Source organism: Ambystoma mexicanum, chromosome 3q, assembly GCF_040938575.1.
Source record: "Ambystoma mexicanum isolate Mex_15411 chromosome 3q, UKY_AmexF1_1, whole genome shotgun sequence".
Taxonomy (NCBI): domain Eukaryota; kingdom Metazoa; phylum Chordata; class Amphibia; order Caudata; family Ambystomatidae; genus Ambystoma; species Ambystoma mexicanum.
In genome coordinates this window covers 448432253-448458559 of record NC_090926.1, presented here as the reverse complement: position 1 = coordinate 448458559, position 26307 = coordinate 448432253, and the positions used below count along the sequence as shown (strand labels likewise).

The window sequence follows — 26307 nt, the reverse complement described above, 5'->3', positions numbered from 1 at the left end:
CCGTGGTCACTTGATGTGTAGCAAACCTGTATCAGAACACCCTTTCCTTAACAGCATGCACCCAATCTCCACCTGTCGCAGAAGCAATCCTTATTGCATACATCGAAGTCCTATTGAACCTCTCTACCACTGAATTCCCTTTGGGATTATACAAAGCTGTCATGGAATGCTGCACAAGGTTCTCCTTCGAAAACTCCTCCATCTCCCTCGCTACGAATTGAGGACTATTGTCTGACACAATCTTCCTTGGAAAACCTTCCCTCCAGAATATTGATTTTCAGAAATGTCACCACCCTGCACGCACTAATGTCTCTGACAATACATACCTCCAGCCACTTCAACAGAATGTCTACCGCCACAATCACATAATTTCCTTGATTTCCCCCTCACAGCAATTGTTCCTAGAATGTCCATCGCGACCACATCCCACACTGAAGATGGCGGCTCCACCACACACATGGGTGACACTCTTGTAATCAACACTTTTCACACATTCTTGACACTCCAACAATTCTTCCCCCTGTCCATCCAAACCCAGCCACCAATACTCCTGCCCAGGGGAGTTGCTAGGTCTGGAAAAGACCCGGGGCTACGCTGGTGTCGGAACTGTTGGGACTGGGGGCTAGCTAGTCTTTTGGCTGTAGCTCCTGAGATTCTATCCGGGGCTACAACCAAAAGATCAGGGGCTATAGCCCCTTTAACCCCCCCCCTAGCAACGCCCCTGCTCCTGCCGGACCATCCCCTTTGTTTTGCAGATGCACAAATACCCTGCATGCGGGATTATCATAACAGTTTCTCCCAGCCCTTCCGGCACAACCACTCGCTGGCCCTGCAGCAACACTCCCATTTCCAACTCACAACATCTATTTAAATCACAAACCATCGTGGCACTCACCCACATCCATCCTTCCATTCTACTGTCGGAGGCGCTACCCCCTATCAAACTTCATACTTCTGCCGGAGGCACTACCTCCCAATAACCATCACATCCATCCTTCCATGCTACTGTCGGAGGCGCTACCTCCCAGTAGACTTCATACTACTGCCGGAGGCGCTACCCCCTATCAAACGTCATACTTCTGCCGGAGGCACTACCTCCCAATAACCTTTGTGGCACTCACCCACATTCCATACATACTCTGGGTGTTACTCGTCTGCCGAAATTTTGTTTTTTTACTCACACCAAACACATGTTACTGCATGTGCACCCATTACATTTTTCACCATTGAGTCATTATAACATCCTACATCCGCAAACCTCTTAACTTCAACACTGTTATGTATTAATGCGCGTTCAATGATACCCCTTTTTTTTTTACTCCTAATAGTCCATAGCCTGTCATAGGCTCTAATCCAAAATTGTAGTTCTTCAACCTAAAAGTCCATGTTGCATTTTAGCAACCTATCTGCTGCAATTCCTCAAGTAAGTTAGTGCTACAATACTTATGCGCATTCACTTCGCTGTGAACTCATAATACCCCACCAAAATTCACTGTACAGCTAACGGTCCATGGGTTGGGCACATACCCATAACCTGCAAATCCTCAAGTGGTTAAACTTAGTGCGTAACTCTTATTTTCCTCACACACAAGCAAACACTACACTCTAATATTCCATACATCAATTTTACCAACATGCGTTATACACCAATAGCTACACTATTTGGTAAAAAGGATACATATGTGTGTACTACACTTCACACACCAGTTTCAATTTAAAAGTCTTATGTGGGTTGTTTATCCTTTATCCAATCCTTCTTTCTTTTAAAGAAACAAACTTGTAAAATGCAAAATTCCGTTGGCATCCCTGGTGGGTATCTATCGTTGTGCTTATCAAAATGAACATAAACTCACACACAACTGCTGCTGTCCATTGTCACATGTGCGTCACTTTTACATCGTTGCTTCTACTATCACTGTTTCTCACCTTCCGCGTCCGAGGTTCCTCTCCCTTTACTCTGCGCTCTGCCTCGCATTTCCAGCACCCTATTGCTGGCACCCATAAATGCTCTGCGCATTATATGGCGCTTCACCCACGGCCCTGGCAGAGGAATCCTACACACGTTAGCTGACGTCGTAAGATCCCTTAATCTTGACCTTTCCCGACGTTGCAGACCTTCTCCTTCACAGGGGTTGCTGCCTCGTGATTCCGAATTCAGTCGCGTAGCATTCGCATCTTGCACAGTGACCATTGGAACTCCACCGCCAACTCCCCACTCTCCCGCTGTGACATCATCACTCTTACTTCAACTGCAGGGCGAACCGAGCTCCGCAGCTCAAACTGTAACGCTTCCACCAAGGAGACACTCTAATAGCACAGCCCCCATGGCACAGCCCCCATGGCACAGCCCCCATGGCGCAGATAAGCCATCCTCATTCCCATGGGAGGCTTATGGGAACATCAGCTTCTCCCTTCTGCAACTTTACGGGACACACTTCCCTTCCTTACTTCACTTCACTCAGCTTCTCCCTTCTGCCGCTCATGGGACACAGCTTCTCCCTTCTGCAGGTTATGTGACAGCCTCATGGGATGCTCCTGTTTATGGGACATCTTCTCTTTTTCAACTTACAGGACAGATGCCTCTTCTTCACACTTCTACTTCTTGGGGCCTGCTTGGGCTTCACTTCACTTAGGGATTTACGGAACTTCTCTTCAGCCTCAACGCCAAAATCCTTGCTCCATGTCTCTGCTCAGGTGCTCCTTCTATGGGGCTTTCTTTCACCTTATGGCCCCGCTCTCTTCAGCCCCTGGACCCAGCTCTCCGAACGCCTTATGAGCAGCTGGTCCCTCCTGTTGTGGGCTCTCTTTCTCCCCCTTTATGCCCTGGGTGATGGGTCTTACTTGTCTTGGGGGCAGTGTTGTTCTTCTTGTCCTTTTTTCATGCACCCCCCGCAGCAGGCTTCTTCAGCTTCTTTCAGTTTCTTGCACTCAGGCTCCTTTTCTAAAGACCAACTCATTGCCATTGTTACAAAGTTACTTCCAGACATCTTATGTTAACTTCTAGGGTTTATTAGCAAGTACTTAAGTTACAGTTACAAAAAGATATAGACACGAAATAACACTGACTGCCATCACCCAGGCTGGGGAGCTCTAACTGCCTGAGTGTGGAACCCTTGGGTAAACATTCTAAATTAACAAGGCAACACTCCACATGACATCACCAGCTCACACATCCGCAGGCAGCCACTATATAACACACACTCTATCACCCTCTTATACACCTCATCCTGGGCATGGCTGGTATGACTCCAACCTAGCATCTCTGAAACATAAGTACAGAGTTGCTTAAAGGAAGTGGCAGACCGCAGGTTCATCCTCTGACAAACTGGCCTGTCACCTGTTCCAGAGGTAATATCATTGCTCTATCCACTCCAGGAAGAGTACCCACATCCAAGCCTGCATCTCCAGAGCCACTAACAACATGGATGAACTCTTCAAAATTTGCAAGGAACTTGCCAATCCACTTCAGTCTCTACCTCTCCCCTTCCTTCATCTCTGCACCGCTTTGTCACATCTAAAACTCAGGGCATCCTGCCCTCACTCTCCTCCACCTCCCGCTCCTGCCCCCTGCCGCCCTTTGCTCCCCTTCTTCCACCCCTGCACTCTCCTCCGTTCTGCCTATAGCACCGGATGAGGTCTTTAAAGTTGTCTGCTCTATGAAGGTCTCCTCCAAACAGGTGCTCCCATGCTCTTACAGAACCATTAGGGACAACATCTCTCTCGCAAGGCTCTTGCCCACTTCTGTAACCACTCCTTCGACACTGGCTCTTTCCCTCTATCCCTCAAGCACTCCCTTGTGCACCCTCTCCTAAAAAAACACCTGCTGACCCCTTCTGCCTGACTCACCATCACCCGATCTCCACTACCCCCTTCCTGGGTAAACTCATGGAGAAGCTGGTACTCCCCCAACTTACCCTCCACACTGAACTTTTTGGTTGCCTCATGAACATCAATCTGGATTCCGGGCATCTAGAGGCATGGACATTGCTCTTCTGAACACTTGTGAAGATATGCTCGCAAATCTTGACACTAACTCTCCTCCTGTTATCATTCTCCGCGATCTCTCCTCTGCCTTTGACACAGTCCATCCTCATAACATGACTTTCTGATACTCTTTGCATAACGGATCAGCACTGGAATGGCTGACGTCTTTCCGCACTAACCACCCTTCCCAGTTGCAACTGGGCCCCTTCTCCTCCACCACCACACTCTCTACCTGCAATGTCCCTCAGGGCTCTTCACTATCACCATGACTCTGCAATATCTATGTCACCCCTCTGGCTCACCTGATCTCCTCCTTCTCTCCTCATTTCCAGTGTAATGCTGATGACATACAGCTTTCCTTTAATCTTCCCTCTACAAACTCCTCTTCCTCCTCCCTCATCTCTGATTGTCTGACTGCCATCCAGGAATGGTGTGCAGCTAATGAACTCTGTCTTAATGCCAGTAAGATGGAGATCCTTCTCATTGGGACACCTGCACCCTGTTTTCCTCCTACCCTCTGGCAGCCCTCCTTGTGCCCTCTACCCTCACCATCCTGTGAGGCCAAAAACCTCAGGGTTCGTCTGCGCTCTCTCCTTTACCCCTCACATCTTGGACCTTGCCAAGATGGCCCATTTCCAGCTTCACCTCCTTAGAGGCATTCTCCCTTTCCCCACCCTTCTGTAGAAGCTCAATGTCTCCAGAGTTCTGGTCCACTTTAGGCTAGACTACTGCAACAGCATCTTCCTCAATCTCCCCCTTCCTCCCGACACCCCCTTCAGCTAATCCATAATATGGCTGCAAAACTTCTCCTTGGCATCAAGCCCAGGGACTGTATCTCTCAAGCCCTAAAATCTCTGCACTGGCTCCTGGTGGCCAGGAGGAGCAAGTGTAAGGCCCTCTGAATCATAAAGCAACACATGAATGGGTCAGCCTCACCTATACCTATGTCTCAATGTTCGTTCATCTATAAAGTACATGACACGCCTTGTTGGAGTTTATACAACGTATGCCTATTGAAAGGAAAAGACCTATTGGTCTGCAAGCACAAATCAATATAGAGTTATCCACTCTAACGACATAAAGCAAATATGTAACAGTTTTACACAGAAGGTTTGAGATACATGAGACTCAAACATTGCTACAATCAGGTTAGAACAGTATCAGGCCTACTGTTGTGTGTGTCACAACAGTGCTTTACAATGGTGATTATGACAGTGAAACAAAACCAGCTTTCGAATCAGAATTGCAGTGTTTATTTGCCAACACGTTGTTATCTGGATTAATTCTCATGTTTTGTTTTGTTTCACTGCCATAATCACCATTGTAAACCACTGTTGTGCACACACAACACTAGGCTTGATACTGTTCTAACCTGATTGTACCGACATTTGATTCTCATGTATCTCAAACCTTCTGCTGTGTAAAACTGTTACATATTTGCTTTATGTTGTAAGAGTGGATAACTCTATATTGATGTGTGCTTGCAGACCAATAGGTCTTTACCTTTCAATATGAATAAACTCCAACAAGGTGTGTCGTGTACTTTATAGATAAACGAACATTGAGACATATGTATAGGTGAAGTTAACCCATTCATTTGTTGCTTTATGATATGGGTTCGTACCCTGGAGCCCCAGATATTCCAGGCCCTCTGAATCATCCACAAGGCTTTCTGGGGCATGGGACCACGTTATCTTCAACTTTCCCTCCCTAAGTACTTCCCTGCTAGAGGCTCTGCTCCTCTAACTCCAACCCTCTGCTTGTCAAGCGATTCTCCATGCAGAGAGTGGGGTGGGGGGGCAGGTCTCTCTCTTCTGCTGGTGCCTCACTTTGGAACAGCCTCCCTGCCCCTCTCAGACTTGAGCCGGACCTCCTCAAGTTCTGGAAAACTCTGCTTTTCTCTACCTCTTTCCCTGTTTCCCTTTCTTGCTAATCACCCCACTTTTGCAGGGACTGGTGACCTGCTCCTCACAAATCACACAGGCTTCCTGGCCTTCTACCCAGTCAACACCAGCACCCCCTCCCAATGCACTTCCCCATGGGGGCCCCCTGCCTGGCGGCTCCCCACCCTTGGGGTTTATCCGCCCCAGCACTTAGCCTGAGGCCTGCTCTCTGGCACCCCTTGGCACTTCCCTTCCGGTCCCCACCAGCACTTGTCCATCCCCCCACCCATCCCAATCTCCTGCACCTCTCTTCAATGCACTTGCATGTCAGAATGCTACAAGGCCTAGTAGGACCACAATTGTATATCTACTGTTCTTGCCAATGTTATTTACTCCCCTTGCTCCCTCCCCTCTTTGCCTTGTGGTGCCTGGAAACAACATTCGGTTGTATAGGCTCCTAACAAATGTTCAATAAATAAATCCTTTCCACATTGAGCTTGCCAATCCTCTTCCCCACACATCTGAGCAATCTCAAAAACGTCTCTCTATATATCATACTTACCATCTCGCCCCCAGATACACTTGTGTACAGGTGTGTTATAAATTACTTATCATTTATCATATCATATCTCGCTCCAGATCCTCAACCCCACCAAGGGTATTGCGGCATACAGTGTCCACAACCACATTCAGTTCTCCCTTAATGTATCGCACTTCAAAGTCCAAACTTGCATCCCGTTATTCATCTTACAATCCATCTGGACAACCCTTCCAACCCTCTTCTCTTGAAAAAAGCTACCAATGGTTTATGATCCGTCTCAATGAAGAACTAACTTACACACACATAACCTTTGAACTTCTCCACACCCCACATGCTAGCCAACACCTCCCATTCAATAACTGAATACCTACTTTTCACATCCTTCGGTATCCGGGACCGAAACACTACAGTGTGCAGTCCTCCACCTTTCTGCTGCGTAAGTACACAACCCAAACCTCTTTCTCTAGCATCGGTGTACATATGAACCTCCCAATCTTCCTTGAAACCTTTGAGCAGCATGGGTGCCACCACCAAACTTGGCCTCAAGTCCTCAAACTCTGAATGACACCTTTCACTCCACACAAATTGGACATTCTTCTTTGCAAGCTCCCTAATACTCATTGTCCTCTCTGCTAAATTCTTAATACACTTTCCATAGTACTCGACCAAGCCAAAGTAGGATGACAATTTAGTTTTATTCCTGGGCGCTTTCATGCGGGTAACAGCCTCAATTGCATAACATTTTCGCCTGATCCCCTGAGCAGACAATTCATGCCCCAAATATTGTTCCTTGTCCAGTCAAAATATACACTTCTCTAATGAGATAGTCAACCCGGCCTCACATAAACATCCCAATACATCCCTCAACCTCACATCATGTTACTGTAGATCCTTCCCCCAGACCAGTATGCCATCTTGATAAATGCATATACCCTTTAAACCCCTCACCAACGTAGTCATCACCCTTTGAAAAACGTTTGAGGCCGAAATCAAACCAAATGGCATTCTCTAGCAATGTATAAACCAAAAGGCATCATAAACATCCTGAGATCCACAGATGGTGGATGCAATCGAACCTGATTGCATGCCACTTGTAAATCAACAGTCGAAAGAATATACTTAAGTAGAAATCTGCATTAAAAGATCATTAATTCTCAGGAGGGTACACCTATCCGGCACAACATTTATATTAATAGTTTTCTCACTGCCACCAAGCAAATCCATTCTGCAGCTTCAGCCTCATCTAGAATACCTTCCTTCAGCATGCGCTTGATCTCTGCCCTGATTTCTGACCTCAAAGCCACCGGGATTGTCCAAGCCTTTGCTCTCACTGAAATTGCTCTTGGCCTCAACTTAATATAGTGTACATAACCCTGGAGATATCCTGTTGTCTCCTCAAACACACTAAGGTACCACTTTTTCACCTTAATGCCGCTCCCCCTACCACTATTGTTGCTGGTTGACCTGCCAATTAGTCAAGGTAGGTAAAGTGATTGCCAACCAATCACAGTTCTCAAATGATGCCTTCTTGTAACTGTTGCAGCAGTCCATAGTTGTGATGATGTTTTTTACCTGTAATCAATTTAGGGGTGGTCGCAGGAGGAGCCATCAGATAAAGCATAACCAATGAGAGCATTAACCCCTATAGGCTCTATATGTATACAAATCCCTTAACCAATCCCACCTTCCAGTGGTTTTTTTCCATTTAAACTTTATTTTTGCAACACTTGGGGTGGACCCACAACATCAGGGCACATGTAATATGTAGATAGCAATGCGACAATAAACAAGAGTGGGCCGCACACAGATGGTTATACACCGACCAAACAGATGAGCAATCATCACTACCAAAACAGCTTATGCGCTTGCATCTGCAACTTTCGCCAAGTATATCTGGAACTCTGAACAACTGTCTTTATGTCGGCAGACAATGGGAAGTACAGTGATATACAGTTCTTAATTGTCATTTGCCCATATAATATCCTGCAACCATGCCTCCCCCTTGGGAGGCTCCTTCGAAATCCATCTCATTAGTATTGCTCTCTTTGCCAAAAGGAGCCCCAAATTCAAAAACCTGCGTTTGATGGTGCCCATTGTGCCCATAAATCCCACTATAGAGTCACATGCAGTTAGCATCAGCTGCTGCCCCAAAACATCTGAAAGAATCACAATGAATGAGCACCAGCACCCCTGTAGTTTCATGCGAGACCATAGCATGTGCAACAGGGTGGTGTTTGCCATGTGACATCTGGGACACTCCACTGCCTAGTCAACCGGGAAATGCCGAATTCTATAGGAAGAGTAGTATAAACTTTTAAGAATCTTAGAGTGTAGTAGACAATATTTTTCAGCAATATCCTGTTTGTTAAAGTGCTTATAGCCTTGCACTGTGGGTCTGTGAAGTCTACATGGAAGTCTGCAATCCACTTAGCATGAGCCCCAGTACCAGCACGGGTGCTCATGCTTTGCGCCAGCTTACATAACACGGGGTGGGGAGTAATGTGTACGCTAGGCACGCATGTGAGTGTGGCTCTTCAGGAAGCACCAGAACATAGTTAAGGGGTGAGGTATTAGTTCAAATTCAATCCATGGCAAATAATGTAGTCATACCTGGAACTGAGAGGGGTCTCTTTGGGATGCTAATACTGATGCGCATATTGCGTAAGCCCAATCTCACATGGAGAAAAAACAAAGGTGGCCTATATGCTGCTTTTATGCGAGAATAGTTGAGCAAAACGGCCCTCTTTGTACAAATCCTCCATTTTCAAAATGCCAACCAGCCCAGGCCCACTCAATGGCACATCCGTTGTGGGCATCAGGACATATATCCACCATAGTGGGTGTCATTTATCGTACAGGGACTTGACATCCAACCACTTATTCTATTTTCCCAAAACTCCCAATGTTGCTCCTACGGGAGCCAAAGGATGGGTTAATTGGTACGGGCCACCTGCTAAAAGTGACAGTAGCGGGAGGGATGTACCGATGCTCTCTCTAAATGCACATGCCCCGACTGCTCCCCAAACATCAACAGTGCTGCTGCCCACCCAAAAACAAAACAACAACCTCACAGTAGACAAATGCACTTGCATGGGGGACCACTCTTGTCATCCAGAGCTGGGCAGAGAATCCAGTATCTGTCCCTGTAATTTAGGATTTGTGTGATGATGGGCCACGGGTAATCACCTGGTTTGGACCTGGGCATCACTGCTTTGTGGTCGCGCTCCACCGCAAAGTGTGGCAACAACTCTGGGTCGTCCAATATGCTGCGAGCAGATGCTCTACCATCGACTATGCTGCCTCGCAGCGCATCTTTAGGAATCCTGATGATGTGCAGATTATTTCTGCAGGATCTGGATTACAGGTCGTCATTTGGCATTTGCGAATTTCATGTGTTTCGCAAGAGTGTTCACCGTAGTCTGCAGTTCCGTTACGTCATCCTCCGTCCTGCTGATTCTGCTCACCGCCGCTATGATTCTCTGTGTCTCCTTCTCTAGTTGAGCATGGATTGATGTGACATTGAACCCAATATCATCAAGTTCGTCATGGACCAAACAAAAGCCTGTTTGCACCGTATCCATTAGTTGTTGTATGCGTAGGGGTTCCACAGCAGGCTGGGGCAAAGCGCAAACTGGCACCACCGCTGGTGGCACAGTCATGTCAGCAGGTCTGGGTGTAGCTCTGGTGAAGCAGTTCATACTCCCACCCTTCTTGCCAACACTGCCTTTCGTCATTTCAAGTGATAGGGCCTCGCTGTATGCAGCACCGTTGTCTGAGCTCCAATTGACTGACTTATTTCACTGCAAAGTAGGGGCAGGTTACCCACAGCCACCCATTTGTAACTATCTGTGCAGTATCTGGCAAGCATGATGGGCCCACACCACCTCAATGCTTCCGGCTTAGGCAGGATTGGCCCACCTGCCACAATCCACAGTCCAGCGGCCAAAATACACCACGGGTCAGGAGCCTGCCACAGATCTCCAGCCACAATGTGTAAGTCTTGCAAACTATGTGGCCATTCCAGTGACCAGGTCAGATCCACATGCTCTCCGGGCCTCCTGGAGGAGGGGCACAGCGGTCCAGCAAATGTCCAAAGACCCCACCGCTGCCCACACCACCACCCAGGGCTCCTCAGCAAGTTCACAATGTGGACTAATGGGTCGTCGCTGGTCCATCCCATGCTCCTCCCAGCCCTCACCTTCCTGTATCACAATATTCACCACTGCAGGCTGGGCCGGATTCATCTCAGATGCTGCTCTTCTCCAGGGCACGTACCTGCCAGCACCTATACGAATAGACAGCCCTCCAGGGATCCTGCGCTGATAGCGATCAGGCTGCTTCACCCACACCCGCCCATCGATCTCCAGGTTGTACTGGAGCTGGGGACAAAACGGGCAGACAGCCACTATTGAGGGCCTCCCCAGCCCCAACCACAGTGATCTAGGCCGTGCTCCACTGGCTCTCAGAGCACCGCCTCTTTACGGGTCATGCAGAGCATGCTGCAGAAGCCTCCTCCTGTGCCACACCACTGAGCTGGCACACTACACCATTCCCAGGCGATTCTGGAACCCAATATTCGGCCACCAAATGCGGGTACATTTGTGCCGCTAAATAGGCGCTGTGCAGTTGTTCAGCGCGGTGTCAGGTTCGGCAAAATCAATATCTCTTGCCTGCTCCGTACAGGGCTCACAGAGTAGCCACCATCTTGGCAAGCTGCTCCACAGTGCCCCACCCCCTGTTTTGTTTAACCAAGATTGTAATGAGAAGCCAGTTGTGAAGTATTTTGTGTTCTTAAACTGTTGTCAAGCGCGAGAAGGACGAGAGCGTGGAGATTTTGTTATGGTCATTGTTGTCCCTGTTTTATCTGGATTGTTAATAAAACAGGGCTTTGTCAATTACCTTGACTCTTATGTTTTTGGGTGTGGGATTTCTCTGCATGTCCGTTCCGCGGAGAACTGGGGATTTACACCCATCTATTACAAATTCCTCTATGAATTCATGCTTCTTTTGATCTCTGGTGACAAAGTGATATCTTGCAAGGATTGTATTCTCTTTAACAATGAAGTGCTTGTCCAACTAAGCTATAATTATATCAAATGCATTCATCACGTTAGTCTCTGCTACCAGAAGATCTTGTAAATTGCTTGCCCCTCCTGACCCAAACAATGGTACAGGAGTGAATCCTTGATGTCTGCTGCAAAGCTTCCTCAATACACGCCATGCAGCTACCTCAGGAATCCCTCCTTCCAATCCTACCATTTCATTAGTGGTTTGCCAGACACTGGCATGTTAATCATTTAATTTTTCTTACGGCAGGTGATGGGCCTTAACACCAAGCTGATGACAATCAGATTCATCACAGCTAACGGGATGAAGAAGTATAATATATGATTGTTATCTTTGCCTGACCTTAATATGGCTCTCCAACTTCACCAGGCATGAACGTCCTCACCCTGCCTGGACCCAAAATGGCGATGCACCTTTCATAGTATTGGGCGCCCGACGGTCAGCTGGTACCATGTCAGCAGCAAAGCAATTGGGATGCGTGGGATGGGTCCCCGCACTCAGCTGCTATGCCTCTGTCAGTGTCGCAACGAGAGACACGCTAGGCTGTTCCAGGCCTGACAGCTGCACACTGCTCCCATGCAGTTCACCAGGGGCAAGCCGTTATAGCAGTAGCAGGGCGGCAAGGAGCCGGCAAGGTCGAGGCTGGGGCTGCTCTTCGTACGCCTCGTTGCCAGTATTATGTCCTTGCCGTAGGTAAGATACACACCACACACAGTTGTATCTATGAAGTCTTCTTTATTTTTAAGTTGCATCTCAGGCAGCCCCATATTATCTCCTATGTCTCCAGCCTCCCATCTTTTCAAAACCAAACATTCCAACCCAGCAACAACTAGAAGTAAACATTCTAAATAGGAATTGTATTACGAAAGTTCTGAGATCCTGGCATTTGAACCTTTCAAAGTTAATATGATACTGTGTTAGGCAAGATTGTATGCAGTACCATGTGGGAGACTTCACCAGCCTTGTCCTCTTGGCAATAGTTAACCCAACCTTTGGTATAAGCATGTACTACACAAGCTGGTAGAATGACTGAACAGCCAGGCTTATCTCAAGAGGGGTCAATGTGAGCTGTAGGGTTGTAACAGAGTTTGATGGTGACAATGTATCTAAATAAACACACTCAAGGTTTCTTGATTAAAAAATGATTTATTAATTTAACAGTCAGTTGAATAAGCCTTGTTTAGAAAGGAGCAAATATGTAACAAAAATATACTTCAATAAATACACACTCTCAGTTTCAATAAATCAGTAGATACACATTTGGGATGGCACACAGACACTTCCTACACCCTGAGGTGACTTAAATAACTAGGACACTGTGGCCATTGATATATCACTGGTACATTTAGAGCAATAATGAGTTTTGTGTCAAAAGGAAAAGGTTAGGAAATAAAACAATGGTTAACATATATCCTTAAGCAGGACTCTGGAAGGGAAACATTTTCAAGAGACAATCTTTTCATTTCAAGAGCATGTTGCATTTCCAATTCCCTGAGCTTGATGTCCTGATGTTTGGCTTCAGCTTGAAACCTTTTAAATTCCAATTCAAGTCTAATTTTCTCAAGAGACACATATTCTGGACACAGTGATGGACCTTGTGTTGTCCCAGTGGACATAGCTTGAGGCAAAAGAGCAGCCGGTGGCAAAGAGGGGCTCCTATCCTGGGACTCCTCTACCTCCTCTGGCTCTTCTAAGCCATTAAAGTTAGAATCTGAACTATCATCCTCATGATCAGTTTCCACATGTATGTTAGTAGGTGTTACAGACCTACTACCCAAACTGGGGTGAATCAACAACCTTGTCATCAATTCATTTTTCTTTCCTTTTACAATAAGATTCCTGACTTTACACATTTCTTTCAGTTGATCTACTGTCAAAATGATCAGGGCTTCCTGACTGAAGTTATCCATATTTGGCATGCTTCAATTGCTGTTCTGATGGAGCTTAGCCTTGTGAACAACTCTACAATAGATTCTCACCACTTGCCACCAGTGTTAGGCAAGATTGTATGCAGTACACTGCGGGTGACTGCACCAGCCTTGTCCTCTTGGAAATAGTTTACCCAATCTTTGGTAAAAGCATGTACTATACATGCTGGTAGAGTGACTGAAGGTGCTGTGTGTCACAATGTAAAACGATGATGCCTATGGAGTTTGCCAGACTCCAAAACCAAAAGAAACACAGTGTTCACATTAAAGAAAAATACATAAGAGAGTGGGGAAAACGGTCTCACTCTCTCCAGGATAAAAATGAAAAAGTCCTAAAGTCCAGCAAAAGGGCTGGGGGTCTCTAAGGATTGAAGGGAATTTGCACATTTATGACAATTCTCCCTAACAAACAACAAAGAAAACACGCTGATAAATGAAAAACGTCTATTGTCCAGAAGGCTCTGTGTGATGTCTACGTGTGCCTCGGGCTACAAAACACCACTAGGCACAGGCTTAACTCCGTGCTGGGACTAATGGCCGCACTGCACTCATTTACTTCCCGAGGTGCAGGTGAGTGCATTCCCCCCCGGACCCTCCTGGGCCCTGGGGAGCAACATCTCGGCCTTTTGGCTGCCTCCCTGCCCCGGATCGCCATCCTTGCCTGCCATGCCTTTTTCCCGCGTCCCTTCTCCCTCCTCCGGCCTCCCAGCCCACCCCCTTCCCTGATTGGCGGAGCTTAACTCCTTGCTGGGCCTAGTGGCCGCACTGCACTCTGCTTACCTCGTTTACTTCCCGAGGTGCAGGTGAGTGCATTCCCCCCCTGGACCCTCCTGGGATCTGGGGAGCAACATCTCGGCCCTTTGGCTGCCCCCGATCGCCATTCTTGCCTGCCGTGCCCTTTTCCCGTGTCCCTTCTCCCTCCTCCCAACCTACCCACTTCCCACTCTCCCGATTAGCTGGTTCCCTGTTCATAAACCACCTTCCCAGGGCAGCCCTCTGCCCAGCAGCCCCCGCGGCTAAGGGCCCCAGGGCAAAGGGCGACTCCTACATTGTCTGCTCCAAGACGTGTCTGCAGGTGTCGAAGGGGAAGCCTATTGAAGCCAACAGACACCAACAAAACTGTAAGTGTGGCATGGGTGGGGTGTAGAGCAATCACTCTAATCCAGAAAGCCCTTGCCACACTTCCTTATCTCGATAATGTAGACTGCCATAGACATATACCTTGCATACTCAGAGATTTGTGCCAGCCCAAATCTATTCATGGCTGCACTGCAAATGTTGCACTGCATAACACACTTATTTACTTGCCCACGTTGACTAGTGCCACACCTAGAGATAACTATGAATCTGGCCGGCGTTGCACCTAGATAGAAATGTGAATGTTAGCATGTGCCACACTTAGATGGGCTTAGATCGAATGCTCAATTTAGCCCGCGTCGCACCTAGATAGAAATGTGAACGTAAGCATGAACCACACTTAGATGGAATACTCCACTTTAGCTGCCTCACACCCAGATAGAAATGTGAATCTTAGCATGTGTCACACTTAGATGGAGTTGATGGAATGCTCAACTCTAGCCCGTGTCACTCCTAGATAGAAATGTGAATGTTAGCATGCGCCACACTTAGATGGAATGCTCAACTTAGCCTGCATCGCACCCAGATGGAAATGTGAATGTTAGCATGTGCCAAACTTAGATTGAATGCTGAACTTTAGCCCGCGTCGCACCTAGATAGAAATGTGAATGTTAGCATGTGCCACACTTAGATTGAATGCTCAACTTTAGCCCGCATCGCACCTAGATAGAAATGTCAATATTAGCATGTGCCACACTTAGATTGAATGCTCTACTTTAGCCCGGTTCACACCTAGATAGGATTGTGAATGTTAGCATGTGCCACACTTAGATTGAATGCTCAACTTTAGCCCACGTTCGCACCTAGATAGAAATGTCAATATTAGCATGTGCCACACTCAGACTCAATGCTCTGCTTTAGCCCGCATCGCACCTAGATAGGATTATGAATGCTAGCATGCGCCACACTTGGATGGACTTAGATTGAATGCTCAACTTTAGCCCACGTCACACCTAAATAGAAATGTGAACGTAGGCAGGCCCCACACTTAGATGGAATACTCAACGTTAGCCGCCCCGCAACCAGATAGAAATGTGAATGTTAGCATGTGCCACACTTAGATTGAATGCTCAACTTTAGCCCACGTTCGCACCTAGATAGAAATGTCAATATTAGCATGTGCCACACTCAGACTCAATGCTCTGCTTTAGCCCGCATCGCACCTAGATAGGATTATGAATGCTAGCATGCGCCACACTTGGATGGACTTAGATTGAATGCTCAACTTTAGCCCACGTCACACCTTAATAGAAATGTGAACGTAGGCAGGCCCCACACTTAGATGGAATACTCAACGTTAGCCGCCCCACAACCAGATAGAAATGTGAATGTTAGCATGTGCGTCACACCTAGATAGGATTGTGAATGTTAGCATGAGCCACACCTAGATGGACTTAGATGGAATGCTCAAATTTAGTCTGCGTAACACCTAGATAGTAATGTGAATGTTAGCATGTGCCACACTTAGATGGAATACTTAACTTAAGCCTGCATCACACCTAGATAAGATATTGAAGATTAACAATTGCCACACTCAGATGGGATGGTGAATGATAGCTAGCACCACACCTAGTCTTAACTGCAAGGACAGCAATGCCAATTAACCAATGCACTAACAACTTCAACCCTCTGCATACACCTCTCAAACTGTAGCCATACACAACCACAAACCTACAGCACAGCAACCCGCACAAACTTCACTACACCATAACAACAAGATAAACCACACAGACTTGCACAACACACGATGACTACCGACCGTAAAATACCCCAAGCCCAGCCAACATACCCACCGGGCTGAGGCTGCCAATAGCACATCACTGCTCTCTTGCACTTTTCCACCTTACTCCCACTAACTCATCCTCGCCCTTCCCTTTTTTCAGAGCCGCCAGAGCGCCAGGGGACCACTCCGGTGGTGATAGTGCGCGGTCCAAATATCCTTTAACATTAACTTTAACCGGCCTTCAAAAAATACAGCAGCTACAAATAGTCCAGAGCTCTAAAACAATGTACCCTTCAACTTATGAAGTCAGCCCATGTCCAACCTGCCCTCTGACACTGCTGCATGCTCCACAGATAACAGTGAATACAAATCAAACTACTCTGTCTAGATCACAAAGAATGCTCCATACACTAATAACCCATTATACCCAAAAACAAGCACTTGGCACGTCGATTGATCATGAAATGTATCAGCCAACTACAAATATTTAGGAGGCCGTAATGGCCCAAAAGCCTGGTATGGCCTTACCTCGAAGTAGCACTTGAAGCCACCACCTAACGTACTACATGAAAAACAAACTCTCACTCTGCGTACACGTCTCACTAATGAGAGGCACACAGACCAACACCCCAAACTTCTAAATGACTACACTGACAGCATCTGTAACTGTACTGATTACGATAAAACTAACCTCTGAACCCATCTCTAGTGCATTCTGCCCTCAGGAATACTACGTGTAATTTGTAAATATGTGAATACTAGCCTCAACCTTTCAATGTTAAAAATATTGGTATGTCGTCCAGCTCTTGACCCTGGTATTTATTCCTACTCTTACCCTTTCACCACCGCTCTAATGTAAAGGTACCACATGTGTAAAGTTACCATACACCAGAACTGCTTCCGCACTCTGCTCTTGCTCTCTGTTATTGTCCACTTTGTAAGTCATTTCTGTTTGCAATGGATCATTTTTCTTAAATCAAATAAATACAAACACAAAAACCAAATAAGGAATAGATTTCATATGTGTTACATATCACTTTTTCCTGCCTTCCATTCCACCTGGGTCCCCACTGTTAACCTTTGTTAGCATCCCTTATCCACATGTCCACCTGCACACATGCCTGCCTTCCATCAAGCACAATTAAATCAATTGAAAAAATGCTCTGGCTTGTGGCGGTAGAGCATTTGGACCACAACAAACATGTTGGCCAATTCCTAATGTGGATCAACCCCTGGAAGCTCTAGACCAACAATAACGGTTATCCACGAGCAGACAAGAACTCTAGTCCATTCATCTATGGGGAATTCATTCAGTCTCTAAGCTTTGTTCAATAACAGGTGTGATGTACGAATGAGGGAAGAATGAAATCAAGACTACCTCCTGCAATGCCTGTGCCACACCACTTAGCAGCCTTACCTCATATTAGTAAGGGTGTTTGGGAGGTTTTCTCCACAGCTCTTTTCTTGCAGGGGTTGAAGATTTAAAAGGAAATAGACACTTTCTATTTTCATGGAGGGAAGCCTAGATAATGCAGGTCTGGGACCAGAAGACAGGAGCACGTAAGCATGGTCAAGTGTGGCATGGGTGGAAAAAAAAGAGTGGAAGCCTGCAGGACTCTGGGGACAGGCGAGGGGAAACACAGGGATGGGGGACTCTGTTGGTAGGGGTTGTGCATTCAAAGATAGCAGACAGAGGTGGGGAAGGTGCCCAGGTTGCTGAAAAAACACGGGCAGATACTATGGGATTCTGCCTGCATTTCTGGCCACCTAATTGGTCTGCGCCTTTTCCTCAGCTGCTAATATTGGAATCTAACATAATAAGTGGGTACTAAACGCATACAAGTCTTAAATGGGAGGATGAAAAGGGTTAGAATTTGAGAAAACTGACTTTTGACTCACTGAATCGAGGTGAGTCAACCCGGCCATCCAAATGACGAGCACACATTGGAGCTGAGCAACGCCCATTGTCATTTTTGGTGGTGCCGCAGGAGTAATTCTGGGTGAGGAGGCAAGCAGAGTCTGGACAAAGGGTTATAAGAAAGGAGAAAGTAGGGAGGTTCGTGGAGAGACTAGGTCGGAGGGGTGCAAGTTGGGTGTGGGCAGAGAGGATGATTTGTTAGTTGGGTGGGGTGGGAAGGTTGCCCTGGAACAGTGGGTACTGAGGAAAGGACAGGTGGTGGTGTAGAAACGGGGAGGAGTTGAGGTGGGCAGGGAGGGAAGGCTGCCCAACATCAAAGGTATGAGGTGCAGGGCCCTGCATTGAGATGGAACAGTCTTTCAGAAGAACAGGATCAGGGAGACAGGCATTTTGGGGCAGATTGGCCTGCAGGATTCGGCTGGAGGGGATCCGTGGTCAGAGGATTTGACCAGCTGGAGTCTGACTCAAGAACATAGAACCCTCTCTTCATGTCCCTTTGCATATCCTAGTTTGCATAAAATCATCTGTTTGTGTCATGTAGCAGTAACAGAATCACAATGTGGATTTATAGGTTTTCCTCACCTGTAAAGAGGCAACTCCCTTCCCCGATTGGCACTTTCTTGACTAGAAGGTATGCCGAGCTGGGTTCCGGCAGCTTGCACCACTGCAGGGCCTGCTCTAGCACCTTTTCTTTGGGGTGCAGGGGCCGCTCTATGGAAGGAAGGCAATAATTGATAAACATGTTTTTCTAAAATACACACTAGATGTCTAACCCTATCAAAATCTACAGATATAAAAAGAAAACAATTTAATAGATCAGTGGGTCCCTTGTGCTTTTGTTAATGTTGAATAAATGTACAGGACATATAATGAGGCTGAAAAAGAGTCACAAATGGAGATGCCTTGAGTAGAGAAACAATGGACTACAACGTTGTCAAATTTCCTCGGGGTTATTACTATTGTCCAGGAAAAGCAGGAACTGATTTGAGACTGACTATTGCAACTATACAGAGAGATATTAGCCTCCGGAGACCTCATGATATTTCCCTTGAGATGGGCACCTCTGCAATGCTGCTGGAGATGAAGCAAAGTCAGTCCCTCGTATTCTTATTTTACCTAAAGCCCTGTCTGCTTTGGATACCTAGACGAGGGCCGTATGCAAGATCACTGCCAACACTGGCTTTCAGAATCTTAAACACAGTCCTAAGGAACTTGAGTTTCTCCCAGGTTCTTAATTGCAAGGTTGTATAGCCAGCTTCGTCCTTTGGCACTTGTTCTCTTGGCACAGTCATTGGCCAGAGACATTAACCAGCTATGGTGTGTCAGGGAGGGAATTTATATAGGTAATACTGCGCACAGGGCTGCCCCCTGGTAGAGAACTGCTTAGCTGGAGTATTGAATAAATTCATGATCTCCACTTCAGAGCTAGCTCTAAAGATAATTGTTACACATGGGGAAAAAAGGCTTTTTAAAGAAGCAATTTTGGACAATCCCTTATGAACAGTTTTAACTATCCACAGCTTCAGTTGGCTATGTTGGTCAGCGATCCTCCACAGCTGAACCGCTCCTTTCATTATAAGGCGGTCAGTCCCTGTCCTCACTGTTGACATCCACAATTGGGAAGACTTGTAGACTGACCTTTAAGTTCTCCATTACACTTTAAGCACATATATGCCTCTCACATTGTTACAGAATGCCGCTACCAGTACTACTAGACAGGCCTTCTATTAGAAACACTGTTCGGGGGAAGAGTTCAAAACCCAACATATCACCAGGTCACCCCCTGAGGTACCATTTCAATGTATACATTAATTTTAGGAAGATTTGAGACATATTTATAGGCCGGTTACTTTTGCTGATCTTCGGGAAGGGCTGGCAATGGCTTAAGCTGTTTTCAGGAGATATGGGCTCAATAACAGTATCAGGAATATTTGAACATTCCTTTTAACTTACCAGATCAGTCTTTTTTTGTAGTTATCTGGGGGTTTTGTTATTAAAGTAGTACACATTGTGCCTCTAATAACTTCTGTTGTCGGTTTGAAACTGTCTTCATCCAGTGTACAACAGTGTATCCACTTTGTCAGGAAGTGGCTTAAGTACGGCACGCATGGCCAAGAAATGGACAGCTGGGCAAATTACTTTAGTAGAAGCATCGGTAGAAAAAACGAATTTCAGAAATAAATACTTGACATATCAGCTTGGCCAGTAGCAGCATCCGGGTTTCTAAATCTCTACCTATCGAGGCAGCTGCGGAACATACTCACTCAACCAGCACTTGCACCCAACAACTAACCGAGCTCCCCATTCTCGATTGCCTCAAACGTCAGCCAGATATCCAAGCTGGAAGCAACATTCCGCATGTCCAGCACCTGATTCGTCAGTTCTTCGGCAGACATAGCAGGGGAGACCTACAGCAAAGGGAAAGAACAAAAAGGAGAGAGAGAGATGGAGGTAAGCGAATGAGTAAACCCCAATCTAGTCCACAAGCAAAATCTGCTAGTCTCCTGGCACCAGCAGAAAGGCCGGATTGCTGGATTTCACACTGGAATCTGCTTTGAGTTTTTCTTTAAGGGACCGTGGGGTGCAGTGCCGGCTGTGTGGCAAAAGTGAATGCTGTAATGGAGCATGCAGGCATCCATGCCTGTATTTGCTCCTGTGCCCAAATGGCATACATGCTGAAGCAGCCACACTAACACTAATATTTATTAGGCATCCATTGTGCACCCCACTGCACACAGCTTCTTTGTTCTGCAATGTTGTACATTGAGTGCAGGGTAACACTCTGGCCGAGTTGCATCACTTTCATTAATTAACCTTTGTTCTTATCTTGTTGAAACCACTGGCATCCACTCAGGAGCACACTTAGTGTTGAGGCCCCATTCCATGGGCTGGAAAGGGGGTAACGGTGGGCCATTAATGAAAGCTCCAAGCCATTACCCCTGGTTCCAGCATTTGGAACCTGGAGGGGTTTAAGGCCATTAGCGCCCCGGGCTACCAACCCAGTAACCCGGGGTGCTAAAATAAGTATGTTCAGTCATTGATACTGGCACGTCCCATTCAATGACTGAAATAACTGTCTTAAGATGGCAGCCATGACTTACGATGGCCGGCATATCGGCTGTGGGGAGCAGAGCGGAAGGTGCATCTGCCGCAGCCGAAATAAGGTAGGTGGGGGACGGGAATAAATACAATAATAAGGGGACGAAGGGTGGGGGGGAAGATGGCAGCGGGGTAGCCGTCCATCAGGCAGCATGGAACGCACCGGTTTGAGCCCGCAATCCTATCCAACTGATTGGCTGGCTCCCCGCACCAGGGTGTTAATGCATTTTGTGGAACAAAAAATAACGAAGTTCCAGACATATATGTTTCGTAAACCATAATCCCACTATGTGAATTCTAAAGCAGGTAACTTATTTAATGTCAAGTTCCCATTCTATGACAAAGTATATATTAACCAAAGAAGGAACTGCTGAATCTGGTTCAATATCAATTGCACAATCATATATCCTATGTTGAGGAAGATCATGATAAACTGTTTTAGGGAACCCACCCAGAAACTCGTGACACTAAGACCTGGACATATGCGATTACTGATTCCCCCAAACAAATCTTCTCAGAAACTTCTGGTTAAATGTGACCAACCTCTGGAGCTCAATACTCAACATCAGGCAAATAATTTGTCTCACCAACAGAGGATGGGAAAATAACCAAATGAGAAGTTTGGTTATTGTATGGATTATGTCACTGGAACCAAGAAATCTGAAACACCAAAGGAAAATTAGCAGACAAGCTCAAATCAAAAGATAAAACCTTGTTGTAGGTACACAGCTAGCCTAGTCTGAAAATTGACTGTCTCAGAAGCCAAAACCGCTCCATCTACTGCATGGCCTAAATCCACCATGGTCCTGGAAAGACAGCAACCCCTGAACTACTATTAAGACATAATTCATAGTTTGGGGGATCCAAGGCCAGTTTTTAGGGTGCCTTAATATTTTTGTGTTTCCCCTTTTTTATTTTTTTATCTCCAACCTAGTTTAGTGACCGGAGGGACTAATACTGAAATTACCCCTGCCATTGTAACCCTTCTTCACCCGCAAGGCTACCAGTCCCAAAGCTGCTTCCTAAACACCCCATTTGTGCCCTAAGGTGATTATTATATCACTCTACATTGGTTTTAGGGAGTAGCCTGGTGGCAGCTTTACTTTAGTTTTTGCTTCATCAGGGGTGCAAGCTTTTTTACTGCATTGAAAGACTAATATACCTTTTTTGGTAAGTATTGGGCTACCAATGTATATTTGTGAGGTCTGGTCTCAGTCATTTTGTATTCTGGGGTTTTCTTTGTCCTAGGGAACAACGAGCTAGGCTTTAAATGGCTGTTCTGTACAAGTTGGCACTTTGTGAGCCAACATGGAAGCCTCTGTATGTTATTTTTGTCTGTTTAGACAAGTATAATTCCTCTCACATCCTGTGGGGGTGGCCTAGGCTGAATGCTCGTCCTAAAGGCCAACCAGATTGCCTGGTCACCTGAGCCCTTTGTATCTAGCCCCCTCTTATGATAGGTGGGCTGGCTTAGCTAGTCCCTCCGAGTAGTGGCACTTAAGGAGAAACCCAGTCTGTGTTCTCTCTCATTGCTGAATTTTTGGAAGAAGCAGATTTGTGTACCGGCTGGAGAATGCCCTGACATTTCTATCCATTGCTGCATTTTTAGGCCCTCACCTGATGCAATTGTATTGGTATATCTCCAGTTTGGATTTATTGATGCTGGAAGTCCATCCCAGGCTTCCTCCATCTTTGTACTGACCGCTTGTTTGCCGAGTGGGGCCTTTCCTGCTGGGATACCCTCCAGACCATTTTATCACCATTTCCAGCCATTTACAGCCAGGGTCACCTGCCTTGGTGCTGTTGACTGCTGTCCACTGGAAGGGTCATGGGAAAAGACTAGCCTGCCTTATCTGCTCCTTGGTCATTCCTGCATTGCCTCGTCTGTTATCCATGTGCTGGGATCAATTTATGTTGGATTGCTGCCTTCTTGTTGGCACCAGAATCCTCTTTGCTGGGTTCCAATGGTCTTCCTTAAGACTTCCTCACCAATGCTTCCACTGCTGGTGTGAGGGGCTCTATTGTGGGGAAGGCTGTTTGGTCATTGGGGTCTTCGTTGGCCCAGGGTTCAAGTCACAGGGAGCCTGATCTCTGCACACCTCACCTTAGAAGAGGCTCTGTACTTACTGGTTTGTTTTGCCTCTCTGAAGCCGTCTTTCTTGAAAACACAGTGAGTACTTACCTCTGGGTTGTGGAGTGTGCACATGTTCACAATACTAACACTCAGGGGTCCCCCCAGTCTGGGGTAAAGAATATTGGAAGAGCAATCCTTTATCACATTTCCCGTTGTTTAACACTAGCAGTCATCCTGCTTTGCTGCATCCTCTTCTACAGCTCTAGTTCTTGCACTGACCATTGAATGTGTGTCCCCTTGTGTTCTCCCTGGGGTTGTTTGCCACCTGTGGGGTAGACCTGAGACTTTCCTCATGGATGGCTATTGATTTTGTCCTCTTATTTCCTATGGAGCATTCTACACACATTGGAACTGCCCTAAAAAGAATGTAGTGATACTTACCTGCCTGTGGAATTTTCTCCTGTACCCAGTACCCAGTGTCTATTTTTAATAACACCTATTCCCTGGAGTGAATTGCAGTGGCAACTCTTTAAACTGTATCTTAATTTTTTCGGTGCCCCCTTTCTATGGTTCAGGTTTTCTTTCCACCCTGTAGCACTATTTTCACTGCAATGTGTGGACTTGTATTGTTCAAATACTATGCCCTACAGGGCCAGAGATAATGTGAACTGTTGATATTGGTGTTAGGCGCTGTTAGACATTTTCCTGTGTTTTAAAATATCTGGTTCCCTCTTCCTCCCAAAGCAAAACAAATGAGAGGATGGCTGGAAGGTTTAGAATTCATCTTAACCTCTTGCATGCATTGCTCTGGACAACCCTCCAGGCCATCGTTCTTCGCCTGCCACGCCATTACAAAAGAGGAAAGACCATATGCAAATCAGGATTGGGCCCACTCCCAAAGGGGCAGTTCAGCCCAAACTGCTTGCTCACATCCCTTCTGCACGAGACCACACACGTCCCCAAACATGTTTTGGCCTTGTTGGGTGTCATCAGTGAGCAGTAGCTTGGGTCTCCAAGTCCAGCAGGCACGGGACCCATGTCTGGGCATACCAGCCCCACAAACGGTGACTAAGCAAACAAAAGAGGTGATTACTGGAGTGTTTAGAATTAATCGTAACCTCTGGCATTGCTCTGGGCAACCCTCCAAACTATCGTTCTTCGCCTGCCAAGCCATTACAACCCATTGCCTGCCACCTATCGTGTTTTTCTGTTGTTTGCCTTTCACCAAGTACAGGACCTACATTATAAAGTAAGACTGAGTTGTGTCTTGTTGGACAATATATTATATATTTTGCAGGCAATATGTATCTTTCAACTGTGTGTTAGACTGTCTGGTTCTCCCCTGGACCCTTGCCACTATGTGTGGTGCGCCTCCCTTTACATAGTGGACTCAGATTAACATAAAGAGTGTAGCAGAGTCTTCAAAGAACGTTACTGCTTTCATGATATATATTTAATGTTCATACTGTGTACATTTCTTTCACGCAAGTACTTATTTGAAATGATAAGAATTTTATATGTGTACTATCATAAATGTATACATTTTTCAGCATATTAGTGTGGTGTATTTCCTATGGCTAAGTGGGTTGGCTGGCTGTAACTGTCTCAGCCAGCTCCACTTTCCTGAGAGTCAAGTCTCAATGCTCTGCCCCTTTTCCACTACTGTCTCAGCCAGCTCCTCCTTCCTGAGAGTCAAGCCTCAATGCTCTGCCCCTTACCACTACTGTCTCAGCCAGCTCCTCCTTCCTGAGAGTCAAGCCTCAATGCTGTGCCCCTTTACCTAGACGTTTTCCTTGTCTTTGGGTACTGGGTACTTTTGTCCCATCCTAGGGTAATTGTTGTTTGAAGGCAGAGGGGGAGTGCACAGCGGTAACATACATCCTACTCTGTGGCCACACTTCACCTTAAAAAAGAATGATACCATGCTGTATCAGAAAATCAAGATGTAATCCATGTATGCCTTGGATTTACAATTTACCTTTATGCTTGAAACTTTAAAAATGACTCCCTTAGTCTGGAGAGCCAACTCTGGAAAAGATAACAATCCCTAGCCCTGCTCTCCTTTCGCGTATGAGGTGGGTGATCTTATTTACAGACAATCGTGCAGTGTGAAATGAATAATCTTTAACACTGTGCCCACTTCATGCCATAAAAAGACATAACTTAATCTGTCTTCCATGTCCTTTCCATTATACTCAAAAGGTAATCCATGGACTGAACCAATCTGAATGGCGTTATCCAACTAATTGTGTTTCCAGTATGATCTCCATCACCACGGGGCACAGCGCGAAGTGTCACATAAGAGTTTTTACCATTGTTTGTTGCCTTTTATGTACTTAGGGTAAACCTCTATCTGTCCCCTCACCCTAGATAAGCAGCACACTACCGACACCACAGGAGGGTACAGTTAGCATGGTTTGAGGCCAATCTAGGTTGTACAAGATGACATGATTGAATTACAACTAGTCCAACATACCTCTACAGTCATTGTGAATCCATGTGTGCAACAAGGCTATTTTATGTCTGTCTCGTGGATTCCCCGAAACAAAGGAGTACCCAAGAAAACAAAATGGCCAAGAGCAAGACTTAAAATAATGTGGTAAATAGGTGTTCACTCATTATGAAGCCAAACTAAATAAAGCTGCCACCAACCTACTTGGCCAGGAGGATAGCTCAGGGGCAACACATTTGTGTTGGAAGCCAGACAACGCATAGCAACACAGGTTTGAATCACAGGCTCGTGCTTAGAAACTGGTCCCCGCTATTAAGCGCATTATAAAAGGGCAATTATAATCATAATTCTCCCTAAAACCAATGCTTTCCTATGAGCGTTTGGGCTACCATAGGGCCTTATGCTAGAAAAGCTTTTCAGTGGCAGGGTGGTTTCAGTAGAAGTCAATCTGATCAAACCAATAGCAAAAATACGTCAAAGACTATGGACACCAGGGGTAAA

General features: G+C 46.2%; 1 protein-coding gene across 6 annotated transcripts in view; it reads right to left on the bottom strand.

The window, feature by feature from the left end:
- The window catches only part of ARAP3 (ArfGAP with RhoGAP domain, ankyrin repeat and PH domain 3), a 582982-nt gene that overhangs the window by 21706 nt on the left and 534969 nt on the right, over positions 1-26307 (bottom strand). For all 6 annotated transcript variants that reach the window (XM_069654121.1, XM_069654122.1, XM_069654120.1 and 3 more), the window contains 2 exons: positions 20475-20589; positions 18764-18892 (listed from right to left, as the gene is read on the bottom strand). In XM_069654121.1, coding sequence (XP_069510222.1) covers positions 18764-18892; positions 20475-20589 — 244 coding nt within the window. The remainder of the gene's footprint in view (positions 1-18763; positions 18893-20474; positions 20590-26307) is intronic.